We start from the raw sequence: 16,205 nt of genomic DNA, 5'->3' as shown, positions 1-16,205 counted from the left end.
GTTTATTTGAGAAAAGGGTCGTTGTCGCTATCTTGGAGAAAGATTAATAATGATTTAATATATTGAGATGTGCTTAACTTACCTAAAATATACCTAATGAGCTGTTTGATAAGAAATATAACTATTTTTAATATATATAAAAAATAAAGATACATTCTTTCAATATTCTATTTGTCCACCAACATACTTTAATATATTATTATTCAATTTTCAACACTATGAAAGAATAAAATATCATTTTAAAGTAAATTTTTTTAGATAAATATAAAGACAAAGTTGTTTTGTTCCCATAAATTAAAATTTTCAATTGAATTTATAAATTAATTTCAATTTTATATTTTATTTTATTTGTGACAAAATTAGATTTTCAATGGAACCAAATTTGTTTTCAAATTAATTCTGGGCCGTAGATTTTTTTATTATTATTTTCTTTGTGAGTTACAATGTGGATAATTTTATAATGGAGAATTATACGTGGGAAATGACTTGGCATTCTTATCCAGTCAAGTCAACGTTTTCTTAGTTTTTGTCAAGTCAACGTTTTAAAATAACACGTAAAAAACTATATTTTTTTTCAGGTCAACGAAATAATAAAATAATTAAACCTAAAAAAGAAAAAATAATGACGTATTATTATGATTTTGTTTCCAGAAGTGTATAATTTAATAATAATATTTATTTCCTAAATTTAGAGAAAATAATATTAATTTTATCATGCAAATCCAGAATTTAAAATAAAATTAAATAAAATCATGCGAAGCCCATTCTATCAAGTCGTGGATTTCGAGGCCCATTATATTGGGCCTGTTTTCTTAGATTCATACCAGCCCAATTTCCTTAGGGCCCATCAAATAAATCATAAATAATATGGAATAAAATAAAGAAAGAGGGGTATAATTTGAAGGGTTAAATAAGTAAAATGGGAAGGGACTGGGGGGTAAATAAGTAAAATTGGGAGGACGTTACTTTAATAAGACTCCACTAAGTGAGGTGCGATATGACAAAGAAGAAAGGCCCACGTAATTTGTGGACAAATCCATTCCCAAAATTGAGTCAAAAGCTAAGCTCTCTCTCTTACACGACACAACAATTAATATAATCAATTCAAACATGTCTACCCCCATCAACTTTGTCTCTTATTAAATCATCTCAATGTTTGAATACAAATTAATCATATGTTCCATCCACATCATCTGTCTTTTTTTCCCTTTAAATTTTAAACATATATAATCAAATTTATATCACTTTAATGAGTTTAACCGAGAGCGACACCATGACACAGTGTTGTAAAAATATCAACCATAACTCAATTTTTTCGCGCACGTGCTCCAAATGGCTCAATTAGGGTTTCGATTCTAAGTCTGTAGGTATAATGTTGTAGGCTCTTTTTCTTTGAAATTCGTGATGGAAAGAGTACGTAGCTTCTCGAAACTGCTTTAGAACGCAATTGTAATTTCATGTATTGATTGAGGCGGTTTGTAAATTTTGTTCATTTCTGCTCTCTTTTTCCTTCTACTCGTCACGTCGTTCTTTCTCTCTTTTTGACAAAAAAATCCTTCATGTCGGGGAGGGGTAACACGTTTTTTTTTTTGTGGAAAAATAATAAAATTCTTAGAAAAATAGACATTGATTTGTCATGAAATTTGGATTAAATCTTTATTAAATAATCATAGAAGAATTAAAACCATATATGTTTGTTTTATTTCTTTTTCTTTTAGAAAAAGTGTCTTTTAATTTAATTATTATTATTTTCACTTATCGAAATTGATTATGCCTCGAATTCATAAAATCCAAATCAATAGAATTATATAAAGATTTTGAGTGGTTAAAACCCCAATGGAAGAATAATACCTTGAGATGAAAATTAATGGCTAAAAGCTGCCATAAAAATACATAAAAGAATACCATATCCAACAAATTTAAGGTAACATAAAATCTTTGTCGTGAGACCAAATAAATCATTAATTTTCTCAAAAAAAATCTCTTTAGATGAACACCTAGTTAGACGTTTTAAGTTCAAGTGTAAAGCTCGAGAATCGAATTAATATTTAAGATGATAATTGAAGTCGAAAAAATGTTATATATCGATAAATTTCATAAAAAAGGAATTAAAATTTATAATTGTTCGAGTAAATAAGCGTAATGATGATGTTGTAGATGTGGGAGATAATTTGGTAGAAATGATTAAGACATAATTTCTTAGTCAAAGATTGCTTGCTTCTTGGCTCCACATTGCCTAAAGGAAACCTCCAAACCACATGTTCTACCTTCATCCTCCTTACTCTCTCTTATCCACTTCCTTTGATTTCTCTCAAATTTTAGTAAAGTTATAGCTCTCTTTCTCTCCAATATATGTAGTCTCATTAGCGGAAGTCGTAGTCGGAAATGAAAAGCCTTTACGTGATTGATTGATATAGTTCATCGAATTTATGACGAAACGAGATACTCGTCAATATACCCTAAGTTTGATGGATCTGATGTGTATTTGTTCTTACGGGATAAAAGTTCAAACCCACTCCCACTTTCACTTTAATGAGTCGGATATGTATTTTTCTTCTCTTTTACACATTACCCATTTGCTACAAATTCAAAACACGTGTGTAATAAGGGCAGATCCTCGTTAGGGTTTTTAAGATTAGGGTTTGTCTCCGAAGTTATATTAAGTTTTAGGAAATTTGAAAGCAGTCGGAGATTCAAATTCTCTCTTTGAATTCATTTCTTCAACGAAAATAGTTTGATTCAGTACTAGTATAAGAAAAGGCGAGTACTAAAAATGGCGAAAGAGTATCTAAGTTACGTATGATTGAGCACATATGGAAGAACGTGAGGGGTTATAACCTAGAAAAAAACACACAAATTGGAATCTCTCTCTAATTTTCTCTCTTTTTTTGGCCTTTGTTTCTCCCATAGATGAGATGAGAGATAAAAGCTAAAAGAACCAAAGGACAGGATAAAGCTAAAGCTGCCATGGAAACAGAGAGAACATCTTCACGCCTATGCATGTGCCCATCAACCCACAAACAATAACTTAAAAGACCCTTCCTAACTTAGCTTGGAATTCCGGGCTCGGTTCTTTTCTTTTCTTTTCTTTTCTCTTGCTCGTTCGATTTTCGGTGACTTATTTATGAGTATAAAACAACCCACAAAGCACAAACAAAAAACGAATCCTACGTTCTCTTATTTAAGTTGGTTGTTCTCGATCTTTGTTCTTGTATTATGATATTAGGTTATATCGAGAGGACGATAGTAAAAAAAAGTAAAAACATATCCGAATAAAGGAAAGCAAGATTCCATTCAAAAAAGAATAAAAATCTATAAGAACTAAATGATGGGAAATACTGACATCATAACCATGATGCTAAATTCCAACCCCCTTTTACTTTGGATTCACTTTTGTTTAAATACACAAACATTACAATCAACACCAAAAGCTTAAGTGGTCAAGAGAAGGGCTTCTCCCTTTTTCTACTTTTGACCACCCCTTTTGAACCAAAAAAAAAACATCCTAAAACGCCCCAAATTCAATCCAATACGATTGAAATGTGTATAAGACACGATTAAGCTCGATTCAAGATTGATATTCGAAGGATCTTTAACCCATGTTGATCGATTAAGCTATGCTTGGAGTAATGGAAATAAGAGCAATGGATGATCATTCATCATTCATGTAATATCAAACTTAACCATACATAATATAACAAAGCTCCTAATTAAAGTTAAACCCCAAATTTAAATAAATCAAGAAAAAAAATATATTATAATAACAATGAAAACCCTCTAATTCTGAAATTTCATTCACCTTCTTCCCCCTTCCATGTTAGATTTTGAGCATTTTCTCAGCTGGGTTTCTCATTCTCTTTCAGCCCTGTACTACAAATTAAACAACAAAGAAAAAGAAAAAACAAACCCCTGAAGTGTTAAGTTTTTGTAAGATCGTGAAAAAATCGAAACCCCAAATTATAAAAGATCCGAAATTTGATCGGTACTCCATGCGGTATTCCCTGGTGTTGTTGTTGTGGTTGTTGTTGTAGACGTGGTGGAATTCCAGAACGGATCGTTTGGTTGAATTCCGAGAAAATTTCTTGACAAATTGTGAATCCCTTGAGTTTCTTCCATGATCTTCATGGTATTGTTATTGATATTCCCCAATTGATGATGAGGTGTGGAAGAACTAAATCCAGTGTCCATTAATGGCTTTGATAAACGCTGGTAATTTGAGAAATCAGCTGCTTGTGCTTGATGTTGATGTTGATGTTGATGTTGATGATGATGTTCTTCAGCCATGAAATTTGAGTACAACCCATTTTGTTGATGTAAATTTGCAAAAAAGGGTATTTTCCATTGATGATGATCCGTAATTCCACTTGATAAAATTGAGGATTCTCCCGCTGATGATGCCATTGATGGGATTTGAAGAGCTTCAAAGTTCAAACCCAGGTTCCCAAAATCACTAAGATGCTGCAAATTTTGACCCAAAAATGGGAAATGGGTTGGCGGCGGCGGCGGCGGCGGAGGAGGTGGTGGATGAGCCAATTGGTGGCTAAGTATATCCGTTGTGCAGCTATTTGATGACACTGTGCTTGTTGAAGTACTTGACCCTCCAGGAGATTTTGACCTATTGCTACCTCCTTTACTTCTCTTACTCGACCGCCGACACCCACCTCCAACCGGCACACTCCTCATCGCCCCGCCTCTCGTCCAGTATCGTCGACAGGTCTTGCAAAAGTGGCGAGGCTGAGTGAGACTATAGTTGTTGAAGTAACAAAACTTGGTGTTTGTTGATTCACATCTAGGGCATTTTAGTCCAGCTTCCGGTTGCGGTATCTTCGCTAACCTAGCTCGATCCGTCATCGAGCCAGGTCGAATCGAGCCAGGCCCACCGCCACCGGCAGCCGGGGGTGGCGGAGGTGGAAGATGTTGAGCATTATTAGCCTCACAGCTACTTGGTTGGAGCTGATTTGGTTGCTATTAAACCGATGAAAAAGCATAACCCCAAATCAAATGTTTGGTATATTCAAGTAAAGATAAGGGAATATTTGTTGCTTTTGTAGTGAAGAAGCTATAGAGAGAAAGAACATACCTGAGAAGGCCAATTGGGTGGATCAAGAAACACTGGAACTGAAGAGAAAACCATGGAGGAGGAGAGGAGGATAAAGGAAAAGAACAAAGATGAAGATAGTTGAGTGGGAGAGAAGAAAGAATATATATATATATATATATATATATATATATGTCTATATATATATATGTATATGTATATGTTTATATATATATGTCCCCTTCTGGCTTTAGGGTTTTGAAGAGAGAGAGAAGAGAATAAATATTTGGGTAAGTTTCTTATTGTTTAAGCTTCTTACAAAGAATTTAATAATGGAATTTGGGTTTAGGGTTTGGTTTGGTTCGGTTCGGTTCGGTTCGGTTTGGTTTGGTTTGGCCATGCATGGCCATCACCACTATAAAAGAAACCCTACTGTGGAAAAAGAAATTCTCTTTATGCTCGTTTCTTTTTTACCAACTTCTCTCTCTCTTTCTCTCTCACTCATTTCAAAAAAATATTATCTTTTTATTTATTTATTTATTTATTTTTATATGGAACAGAAAATATATAAAAAATCATTTTTTTTAAGAAAAAAGTTGAAGCTATGGTGGGATGGTCTTTGAGTGGTAGTGTCACAATCGAATGTACCTTTGTTTCTTAATTTCATACTAGAATTAAGCTATCTTTCCGTATTCTAATGTCATGGTTATGCTATATACTGGTCTTTCTACTGACCCACGACGGTTCTTTCAGATTAAAACTAAACATGCTTATTGTGAGATCTCACATTGGTTGAAGAGGGGAACGGAACATTCCTTGTAAAGGTGTGAAAACCTCTCTCTAACATACGCGTTTTAAAAGCTTAAGGAGAAGCCTAGAAGTGAAAGTTCAAGTAGGATAATGTCTACTAGTGGTGGGCTTGAGACTGTCACAAATAGTATCAGAACAGAAGTGAAAGTCCAAAGAGAATAATATGTACTAGTAGTGGGCTTGAGACTGTTACAAATGGTATCAAAGTCCAAAGAGAATAATATCTACTAGTGGTGGGCTTGAGACTGTTACAAATGGTATCAGAGCTAAACACCGGATAGTGTGCCAGTGAGAACGTTGGGTCCCCAAGAGGAGTGAATTGTGAGATCCCAAGAGGGTATACACGTTTTAAAACCTTGAGAAAAAACGTATAGGAAAGCCTAAAAAGAACAATATCTACTACGAGTAGGCCACTGGAAAAAGTGCACATTGTTAATGTGTAGTAACTATTTATGTATTTATTAACCATTAGAACTTTAGGATCACTCTCATTTAGATATTGGCTTAGTTCATTCATGTACTCCTGTAATCGAGTGTAACATAAACTGTCTCTGCCATCATTACCTCTACTGGTTCGTTTGAATGCTCTTACATCTACTTCAACCCGCAATTTTTATTGCTACTCATAAGAAACAAAACCCTATTTAATGATTCACCTACTTAGTATATACTTTTTTTCACTTTTTTTTTTAATTTAAACCAATTATTTTCCCTTTTATATGAAAGTGAAGTCTAGGTCAATAAAGTATAAAGTCATTGAATCTTTGTTTAGTGAAGAACCTCCCATTATTCTCAATAAAATTATGTGTATATATAAATGTAAATGTATTACATCTATATATTTCAAAAAAATCATTATTAAATAAAATCTAAACTATATATTAATATCTTTATATCAAAATTATTATCGTTACAATTTTCATATATTAAATATAATAAATTAGGTCGAGCTATTTCACAATTTGACGTCGAAAAAAATGAATTTTAAAATTATAGAAATATATAAATAATTTCAAAAAATCAACAAAAAAAGGAAAGGTTGAAATATAATAGGTTCTAGAACAAGAGAAAAGTGATGGCATATAGTGCAAACAATAATAATAAACAGCCCCCGACCAAATAAATGAAAGGATATTTTTGTCCCAACATAATAATAATAAATTTTATTTTTTTTTCTCACGATTTTAATTATTAAAAGTTGGAACTTAATTAGTGTCGAAATAATATTTTATTTACTAAGTTATGTTATATACTGAACTTTATGTTATAATTTTTATACAAAAATAAAAATCGATGATTAAATTAAGAATTAACTAAAAGAGTAGGGACCTGGTATAATTAGGTTAATATTTTTTTATTGGTCCTTGACATTATTTATATTTCATAATGTTGCTAGTAGTGTTGTGTTACTTTGACGTTATTGACCCTAACTTTGTCCGTAGTAACATTAATGACAAAGTGATGTGACAATAAGGTGACAATTCTTTACCACGTTTACACCTTTTATAAATATATTTTTTTCCCTTATATGCTTTATTCTTCCTTTTTAATGCAATGTCTCCTACTTTTACACTACCAATAAAACGAACGGTACTAAAAAAGATCGTCTCGAACATATCCTTACACTACTAGCAGTGTTAAGAATGAAAAATAGAGACGGAAGCTTTCTTCTCGAGTTGATGCATCTTCTCAAATCGTATAGCTATTACGAGCTAAAATCTTTTTGTCGTGATCGAGATTGTAGAGGATAATGGAACCATGGACGACGAGGATGAAAATGTTTAAAATTTATGATAAAACGGGATATTTAGTTTGCATTAATTATAAGATAAAGTTTTAACATTATAGTCGACAAATTTTAATTAAAATGTTGATATAGTTGAATACATTAGTACAAGATCCAAGTTGGGTTGGAGTTATTAATGGAATCAAGTTGAAGGCATAAGAATATTTGGATCTCAAACATGTGATTGACTTTAACAACTATACAAACATAATTAATAATAATAAATAAATAAATAAATAAATAAATAAATAAATAAATAAAAGAAAAAAGAAAAAAGAAAAAAAAAAAAAGGTACGTGGGTGTGTTTGGGAATCTAATTCCCTCTCTATCTAATCAATCTTTGCCGGAATATTTCTTTATCTCATTTCCATGCACCCACCCAACCATTAAATAAATAAATAAATAAATATAAATATAAATATAAATAATAATAAATAGATAAATAGATAAAGATGGGAAGCCAAAGCGTAGCTCTTTGCAGCTTTTGCTCCCCATCATATGCCAAGTACATTTGTTCATATCTTTTTTTGTTTTTTATTTAATTAATTTATTTAATTATTTATTTTTATTGAGGATATTCAATATTATTAGCTCATATCACTTGCTGACAGATACACCCATCCCTCTCCTCTCATATTTTAATGCATATTACCACCACGTGTAATTTTTTTTTTTTTTTAATCTTTTGTAATTTTTAAAATGTGTGGTCATTAATTAATTAATTAATATTTTTCGTTATGCCGTCAATCTGATATACGTCATAATAATGATCACGTGACTGTTAAGAGTAATTGAGGAGGAGACAAATCTGAGTGTGGATGCTGGTCACGTGTAATCTAACTAACTCGCTAAAATTATAAATTTATAAAATAACTGGTAAATGTCCCCCTGAGCCTTTTTTGGGCTGGGCTTTCAGTAGACTGGACTGGAAGAATGTATATGGACCCTTATTGGGCCGGCCTACTGAGTCCAAATTCCCAAGATTATTTACGAGAACCGGCCCATTTAAGTTAATGGGCTGGACTATAAACCACAAAAGTTTCAATTTTATATTTAAAAAATATTTTAAACTATAACCAATTTGTTTAAATGTTTATGGAAAAAATTAAAATATTTTTATATAATTTTAATGTAAATTTCGAAGGTTAAGACGGGGTTTTATAGTCTTGGCCAATTGAAGAAACTGCGTGGGGGTGGGGTCCACAAAGGTCGGTTTTTTTTACTTTTACGGAACATTCTAGACGAGTTCTTGCTAGAACTCTCCAGATTTTCTGGCCATACGCTAACTTCGTATATATTCCAATGCTCATCACCAGTGTTTTGCAATATTTGTTCTAAGCAATTCACTTCAATTCTGCAATTGTTGTTCTATCTTTTTGTTCTTCAAATTTCTGCTTGATTTCTTTCTCCGTCTAAAATCGTAGTCGGTTTTCAGCTTTGTTTGTAATTTGTTAATGGCGGGAAAAGGAGAGGGTCCGGCTATCGGTATCGATCTCGGTACCACTTACTCTTGCGTTGGAGTTTGGCAACATGATCGTGTTGAGATTATTGCCAATGACCAGGGGAATCGGACGACGCCGTCGTATGTTGCGTTCACTGACACCGAGCGGCTCATTGGCGACGCTGCCAAGAACCAGGTCGCTATGAATCCTCTCAACACCGTCTTCGGTATGTATATTGATTGAGTTTTTTACTTTCGTTTTTATTGTTGTGGATTCTTCTGTTGTTTCTCGTGTTTATGTGATTCGATATCGTCTCTGTTAACTGAAGTTGTGGTTGTACTTCTTGCGTCTTTCCGAATTAGAAGTATAGGATTTGTTAATCTCAGGTTCGTTTTTGTTTTCAGAACTAATCTGAATGACAATTATGATCACTTGTACATCTTGAAGTTAGTGTGCGCGTAATCTCGTGATTCTGAATTTGAGCGAAAATTCTGTTTCCTTCAAATGTATCAAAGAACCGTTTTCCAAAATTCTTTAAACGACCGATTCGATTTCTTGAACTGTTGACTGTTCCTGGAGTTCTGTGGCTTTCTCGCCAAGGTACTCAAGCAAGAGTCGTTGTTGGTCGTATCATTGTGTTGTATTGCTCATGATTTCTAGGTTCTACTTTCTATATAACTAGTCTGCTAAATATTGTCCATCGTTTACGATCGACAGATGCGAAACGGTTGATTGGAAGGAGATTCTCTGACCCCTCGGTCCAGAGCGATGTGAAACTATGGCCATTCAAGCTCATCGCTGGTCCAGGTGACAAACCTATGATTGTCGTCAATTACAAAGGCGAAGAGAAGCAGTTCGCAGCTGAGGAAATCTCATCCATGGTCCTCACGAAAATGCGTGAGATAGCAGAAGCTTACCTCGGTTCCTCTGTAAAGAACGCCGTAGTCACCGTTCCTGCTTACTTCAATGACTCTCAGCGTCAGGCCACCAAGGATGCTGGAGTCATTGCCGGCCTAAATGTCATGCGGATCATCAACGAGCCTACTGCAGCAGCTATTGCTTATGGACTCGACAAAAAGGCGACCAGTGTCGGCGAGAAGAATGTACTGATATTTGATCTGGGTGGAGGAACATTTGATGTCTCTCTCCTCACAATTGAGGAAGGGATTTTTGAGGTGAAGGCGACTGCTGGTGACACCCATCTCGGAGGTGAAGACTTCGACAACAGATTGGTTAACCATTTCGTACAGGAATTCAAGAGGAAGCATAAGAAGGACATCAGTGGAAATCCAAGGGCTCTAAGAAGATTGAGGACTGCTTGTGAGAGGGCCAAGAGAACCCTATCATCGACTGCCCAAACGACAATCGAGATTGATTCTTTGTATGAGGGAATTGATTTCTATACATCCATCACTCGTGCTAGATTCGAAGAGCTCAACATGGACCTGTTCCGGAAGTGTATGGAGCCGGTTGAGAAGTGTCTGAGAGATGCAAAGATGGACAAAAGCAGCGTCCATGATGTTGTCCTTGTTGGTGGCTCTACGAGGATTCCTAAGGTGCAGCAGCTGTTGCAGGATTTCTTCAATGGCAAGGAACTCTGCAAGAGTATCAACCCTGACGAGGCAGTTGCTTATGGAGCTGCTGTTCAAGCTGCTATCTTGAGTGGCGAAGGAAACGAAAAAGTCCAGGATCTTCTTCTTTTGGATGTCACTCCTCTGTCCCTAGGCTTGGAGACTGCAGGAGGTGTCATGACAGTTCTAATCCCAAGGAACACCACTATACCTGCCAAGAAGGAGCAAGTGTTCTCTACTTACTCAGACAACCAGCCCGGTGTTCTTATTCAGGTCTACGAGGGCGAGAGGACAAGAACCAAAGACAACAACTTGTTGGGCAAGTTTGAACTCTCTGGCATCCCTCCTACTCCAAGAGGTGTTCCTCAGATCACCGTTTGCTTCGACATCGACGCCAATGGCATCCTAAATGTTTCTGCGGAGGACAAAACCACCGGACAGAAGAACAAGATCACTATTACCAACGACAAAGGAAGGTTGTCCAAAGAAGAGATTGAGAAACTGGTTCAGGAAGCAGAGAAATTCAAGGCCGAGGATGAGGATCACAAGAAGAAAGTGGAATCGAAGAACGCATTGGAAAACTATGCATACAACATGAGGAACACAATCAGAGATGAAAAGATCGGTGGTAAACTTGCACCAGAAGATAAGAAGAAGATCGAGGATGCAGTTCAAGAGGCCATTCAGTGGCTAGACAGCAACCAGCTGGCTGAGTCGGATGAATTTGATGACAAGATGAAGGAACTTGAGTCCATTTGCAACCCCATTATAGCCAAGATGTATCAAGGTGGTGCTGACATGGGCGGCGCCGGCGCCGCCATGGATGACGATGCCCCTTCTGGCGGAAGCGGCGCTGGTCCTAAGATTGAAGAAGTTGATTAGGCGTCTCTTATAGTCTTTCCTTCAACATGCTCGAGCTTTGAAACTGTTTCATGATTGGCGCCCTCGTTTTGATTTATGCTTGGCTCTTAGTTATCCATGTAATTTCGATTTCCGGTACTATATCAAAATAAAAGATACGTATAGTTCATAATCCCCGTTCGCCCTTATGATATGAAGGCTAAGTTTTTATTTATTTCACCCAGAGAGGTGCCGCCATGGATTCACAGTCGAAGCTGTTAGGGGATTGCTGCAATTCTTCTTCTTCATCATATGGTTTCGTTTTAGGGGATGACTCCGGAGATGAACCACCATACAAGTGCTTGCTTCGTAATCTCCGGCCTTGACCTTCTTGGTGCCATGGTACAATTCTCATTTTTCAGTTTCTTTCTCTCGCGCTGTTCTGGGCCGAATACACTTGGAATGTTCAGTTTTCCTCCCGTTTGGATCCAGCTTAAAGGATCTTAGGAGGCCCAAGGCTTTGAAGACATTTCTGTCGAATGTATCTTTTAAGACAAAAGAGGCCAGGAAGGGGGAATAGAAACAGAGCCCAAAGAGGGGAAAAAAGCATCCATAAGAGCTAACATTATGAAATTCACTTTCTTCAAATGATGGATGGTAGGAAATCATGCGGAACTTCAATCACTCATTCTATTTCATTTGATAACCATTCTCTTGTGAATCTTATTGGTCAAATAAATAAAAGAAATGTTTGTAATAGAATTTTGTTCAATAATTTTTAAGAAATTACTCAAACATTTTGACCAAAATAAGAATGACATTAAAGTGAAGGGGGCATGGCCCAAATGTAACGTTATGAGTACATGTGCCACTAAAGTTGAAGAGTCATGATTCAGCAATGGACATATATATCAGCTTTAGAAACAACACAGTTAAAAGGCAATGCCTGTAATGATTCTTCAAGGTGGGGGCAGCAACCTATTCCGACCATACATTTTGTCGTTTTAAGGAACAAAAATATGGTAAAACCATCTATAACCTGTCCTGTTCCTTTGCTCTGAGTGGTACCTTTTCAAGCCACGTACTGCTAAGTTCCCAAAACCCTCTGCCAATTCATCCATCTATTTCTTAAGATAAAAGCCGAGGAAGAACCAACTCTGATCTTTTGGTACCATAATTCTGCTGGGATATGGCTCGTAAGAGTTCGGTTTGTAAGATTCGGTCGGATAACGGTTTAGTTTTTAGTTTCATGGGTGGAAATAGTGCTTATAAGCTTTATTTTCGAGGACCAAAAACTAAAAACTCAATGATTATCAACGAGACGTTTTCGAAAAATGGGGTTAAGGAAAAAGGAGGAAGAGGAAAGATACTTTAAAAAAGAAAAGGTTTCTACAGAGCTCCTTTTACCCCATTTTTCAGCATTATCATCAGCCACACAAGAGGACTTATAGGTAGCAGACAAGCTTAGGAGACATGGAGATTGAATAAAACAAATATCCCACAAGTCCATCCATCCACTCGCATCATTACCCTTAAAACACTTCAAAAGAAACAAGTCTAACCCAACAAAGAAGATTAAAAACAACCCATTTCGACTTCGGTGAAGCAATCCTAATGGTTAGTTCTTGGTGATTGATGAACTGAAGGTTGATGGTGAAGAAGGCAAGGGAAGTACCTGTGAAGAAGTGCTTGAATGACTTGTCCTGTCAACAGCAATTGTAATATAAGACTTGTCCTCTTTCTCAACTGCTTCCAGTAGTTTCCTCCTAAGTTTTTCCTCTGCTTCCTGTAGAAATTTGAATTTTGGAGGTGGAGATGACCTTATCTTGTTGAACTCTGCATCAGATACTGATTCAAAGAGGGGATTGAATCCATGGGGTTTATAAGAAGAATCTGATATGAGAAGAGTTGGAGAAGCTAATGGAGTGAGATATGGAGTTTCCACAGTAAGAAGAAGATCACTCAAGCTCCTACTTCTTGATTCTTTCCCATCTTCAGACTCTAAATCTTCCTTGGTTTCTTCTATTATAGTGAAGAGAAATCTTGGTGGCCCTGAGAGGCCTTGGAGTGTCATAAACTCTGTTTCTATGCCATCTTCTCCGAAGGGTTTCACTAAGAAATCGTTGTTTGTGTGCATGTTTAACTCTCCTTCATCTCCATGAATCCTACTTAGATCTTGAGGATTTAGAGCTGTGTGGATCAAAGAAGATGATTTTTTCCAACAAAACATGTAAAATAGCTCTCTAGCTGGGCTACTGTAATCATTCTCAACATCTCTGTCAGTGAACCTCTTCTTCCACCATAGCAGATAGTAAAGCTCAGCAACAAGAGCTAAGAACAGGCAACCAAATATCACACTCAAACCAAGCCCTACACTACTCAGAGATTGCATCTCTTCCCCTAACTTACATCACCAATCCAGCTTTCTAAGTACTTTCACTCTTCACAAACACATAAACAGAATTTCCCATTTCACAAAGGCAAAACAAAACTAATAACCTTTAATCAAAGTGAAAGATCAGCAATTAGACATATGAAGATACATGAAATGCAGAGCTACATCGTCAAGAACAGAAGAAAAGCTTAAAGATAATCCATCAAGAACAGAAGAGGAAAAGTTTCTCTGAGAATCAAACACTTCAATCATGAAACGTGATTACGAGCTTCTCTTTTTTCCTTTTAAACCAAGAATCTATTGAACATACCGGCATCTCTTGTGCTGAGAATGGCATGGTTTTAGCCTTTCGGATTCTAAAACCCCACCCCACAAGTCTGCAATGGCTTCAAAAAGGAGAATTGCAGAGGAGCAAAAGATTCCGCAAACTGGAAAACCGCTATTGTCTGTGTTAAGGTGCACAAAAACCAGGAGCTGAGAAAAGGAAAAATCAGAGGCGAATGGCAAAGGAATCGGCAAATGCTGCACTTGTTTGTGGTTGGGCGGATGCGGCCATCGAGGAACGCTCACATGGGACCAGAAACATATGGAATTTGCTCTGCTCTTTTATTTATTACTCGGTTTCTTCCTCACCTTTCTTCCTTCGGTAATACAAACCTATTGAAGCCCGCGCTTTATTCGACTTTATTTTGGGCCTTTGGGCTTCCAATCTTAGCACTTTATTCAACTTAATTTTGGGCCTTTGGGCTCTTGATCTTCGGGCTTTATTCCTTAATTTTGGGCCTTTGGGCTTCCGATATTAGGGCTTTATTCGACTTAATTTTGGGCCTTTGGGCTGCCAATCCTAGCGCTTTATTCCACTTAATTTTGGGCCGTTAGGCTTCTAATCTTTGCGCTTTATTCCTAAATTTTGGGCCTTTGGGCTTCCAACCTTAGCGCTTTGTTCCACTTAATTTTGGGCCTTTGGGCTTCCGATCTTAGCGCTTTATTCAACTTAATTTTGGGCCTTTTGGGCTTCCAATCTTAGCGCTTTATTCGACTTAATTTTGGGCCTATTGGCTGCCAATCTTCGCACTTTATTCAACTTAATTTTGGGCCTTTGAGCTTCCGATCTTAGGGCTTTATTCGACTTAATTTTGGGCTTTTGGGCTTCCAATCTTATATTTACGCAACCCATAAACACCCGAGTAATCACAAGAATTTTAAAATTTAGTGTATCCATTGCCCACTTGGCATCGAAGATTACATTCCAACTTGCTGCAAAAACTTTTTTTTTTTTTTTTTTTTTTTTTTTTATAATTACGGTTGAACTTTTTACTGCCTAGGAGTGGAGTGCGAATGGAGAGTTTTTTTTTATTTATATATATAAATGTGTAAAAAAAGGTCTTTCCATATTACTCATTCCTCGTGGGTCGCACGTGCACAATGATCCCAGAACTCGGCTGCGTCTCAAACTGCAGCCTGTCATGAACCGACGTCGGAGTAGCATCAGTACGACACATCGGACAACTTGAGTGAGAGTAGAGCCACATGTCGATACACGGCACGTGATACGAATGCAGACACTCAGGCAACGTTCTTATTTCCTCCCCCTCCTCGAACTCGCTCAAACAGATGGCGCACGTGCCATCGCCATCGCATCCGCCGCTGTCCACCGCCTTTTGCTTCTCGTACTTGTAGGCCGGAATCAAATGAACGACCGAATTCTCGGTGCTCCGTGGCGTCTCCGCCAGCGACATAGAGTGTAGGTCGTTCGCCGGTGTTTGGTCGCCAGCGTTGAGGCGGCGGCGGTCACACCAACAGGCCATGATGCAGTGATAAATTGTGACGACAGCGCCGGCGGAGCCGACGGCAATGAGGAAGATGTCGAGTTTTTGGCTGTAAACGGCGGCGTCGCTGGATGACATAGCGGACGGTAACGGAGAATACGGGGAATTAAAGGTTAATTAAGCTGAATTTTTGTGTTGAAGTTCGTTGTTGTGGCGATTTCAAGGCAAAGAGAAACTTCCAAAACACCTGCATTGTAATGGCGTTGTTTGTTAAGAATCAGAACCAGCATCTTACCGAAAATTACAAAGTCGCCCGTCCTTCACCTTAATCCTTTTCTAATTAAAAAATGTGAACACTTTCCAAACCCGGTGGCAACTAGGATGGATTGTGAAATCCCATATACAACATTCCTAATGGTATGGAAAGTGTTGGACTCTCTCAACTTTTGCTTAATATTTTAGTGGGTTGCTGACCTTAGAAGAAATCCTTAATTATCGATATCGAGAAAGCAAGGATGTTATGAGCATTAACTATGTCAGACATTAACTATGTC

At 36.8% G+C, this 16,205-nt stretch overlaps 4 protein-coding genes across 4 annotated transcripts; 1 reads left to right on the top strand and 3 right to left on the bottom strand.

Annotated features, from left to right (window-relative positions):
• Nucleotides 1–3,359: 3,359 nt before the first annotated feature.
• Nucleotides 3,360–5,233, bottom strand: LOC111808898 (dof zinc finger protein DOF3.6). The gene is made up of 2 exons (XM_023695132.2): nucleotides 5,081–5,233; nucleotides 3,360–4,965 (listed from the first exon to the last, which is right to left on the bottom strand). Exons 1-2 carry the CDS (start codon nucleotides 5,132–5,134, stop codon nucleotides 3,958–3,960), a joined length of 1,062 nt encoding a protein of 353 aa, XP_023550900.1. The 5' UTR covers nucleotides 5,135–5,233; the 3' UTR covers nucleotides 3,360–3,957.
• A 3,715-nt stretch (nucleotides 5,234–8,948) lies between these two features.
• Nucleotides 8,949–11,680, top strand: LOC111808827 (heat shock 70 kDa protein 4-like). Its single transcript, XM_023695026.2, has 2 exons — nucleotides 8,949–9,302; nucleotides 9,794–11,680. Exons 1-2 carry the CDS (start codon nucleotides 9,089–9,091, stop codon nucleotides 11,527–11,529), a joined length of 1,950 nt encoding a protein of 649 aa, XP_023550794.1. The 5' UTR covers nucleotides 8,949–9,088; the 3' UTR covers nucleotides 11,530–11,680.
• A 1,162-nt stretch (nucleotides 11,681–12,842) lies between these two features.
• On the bottom strand, nucleotides 12,843–14,546 carry LOC111808034 (uncharacterized). Its single transcript, XM_023693807.2, has one exon. It carries the CDS (start codon nucleotides 13,877–13,879, stop codon nucleotides 13,106–13,108), a length of 774 nt encoding a protein of 257 aa, XP_023549575.1. The 5' UTR covers nucleotides 13,880–14,546; the 3' UTR covers nucleotides 12,843–13,105.
• On the bottom strand, nucleotides 13,914–15,789 carry LOC111809311 (putative E3 ubiquitin-protein ligase ATL44). The gene is made up of 4 exons (XM_023695752.1): nucleotides 15,281–15,789; nucleotides 14,193–14,259; nucleotides 14,031–14,110; nucleotides 13,914–13,986 (listed from the first exon to the last, which is right to left on the bottom strand). The coding sequence occupies exons 1-4, from the start codon at nucleotides 15,787–15,789 to the stop codon at nucleotides 13,914–13,916; spliced, it is 729 nt and encodes a 242-aa protein (XP_023551520.1).
• Between the last annotated feature and the right edge of the window lie 416 nt (nucleotides 15,790–16,205).

The sequence above is a fragment of the Cucurbita pepo genome, chromosome 13, assembly GCF_057944985.1.
Source record: "Cucurbita pepo subsp. pepo isolate OVF chromosome 13, ASM5794498v1, whole genome shotgun sequence".
NCBI classification, from domain to species: Eukaryota; Viridiplantae; Streptophyta; class Magnoliopsida; order Cucurbitales; family Cucurbitaceae; genus Cucurbita; species Cucurbita pepo.
The sequence above is the reverse complement of the archived record's forward strand: the minus strand, read 5'-3'. Positions and strand labels throughout refer to the sequence as shown.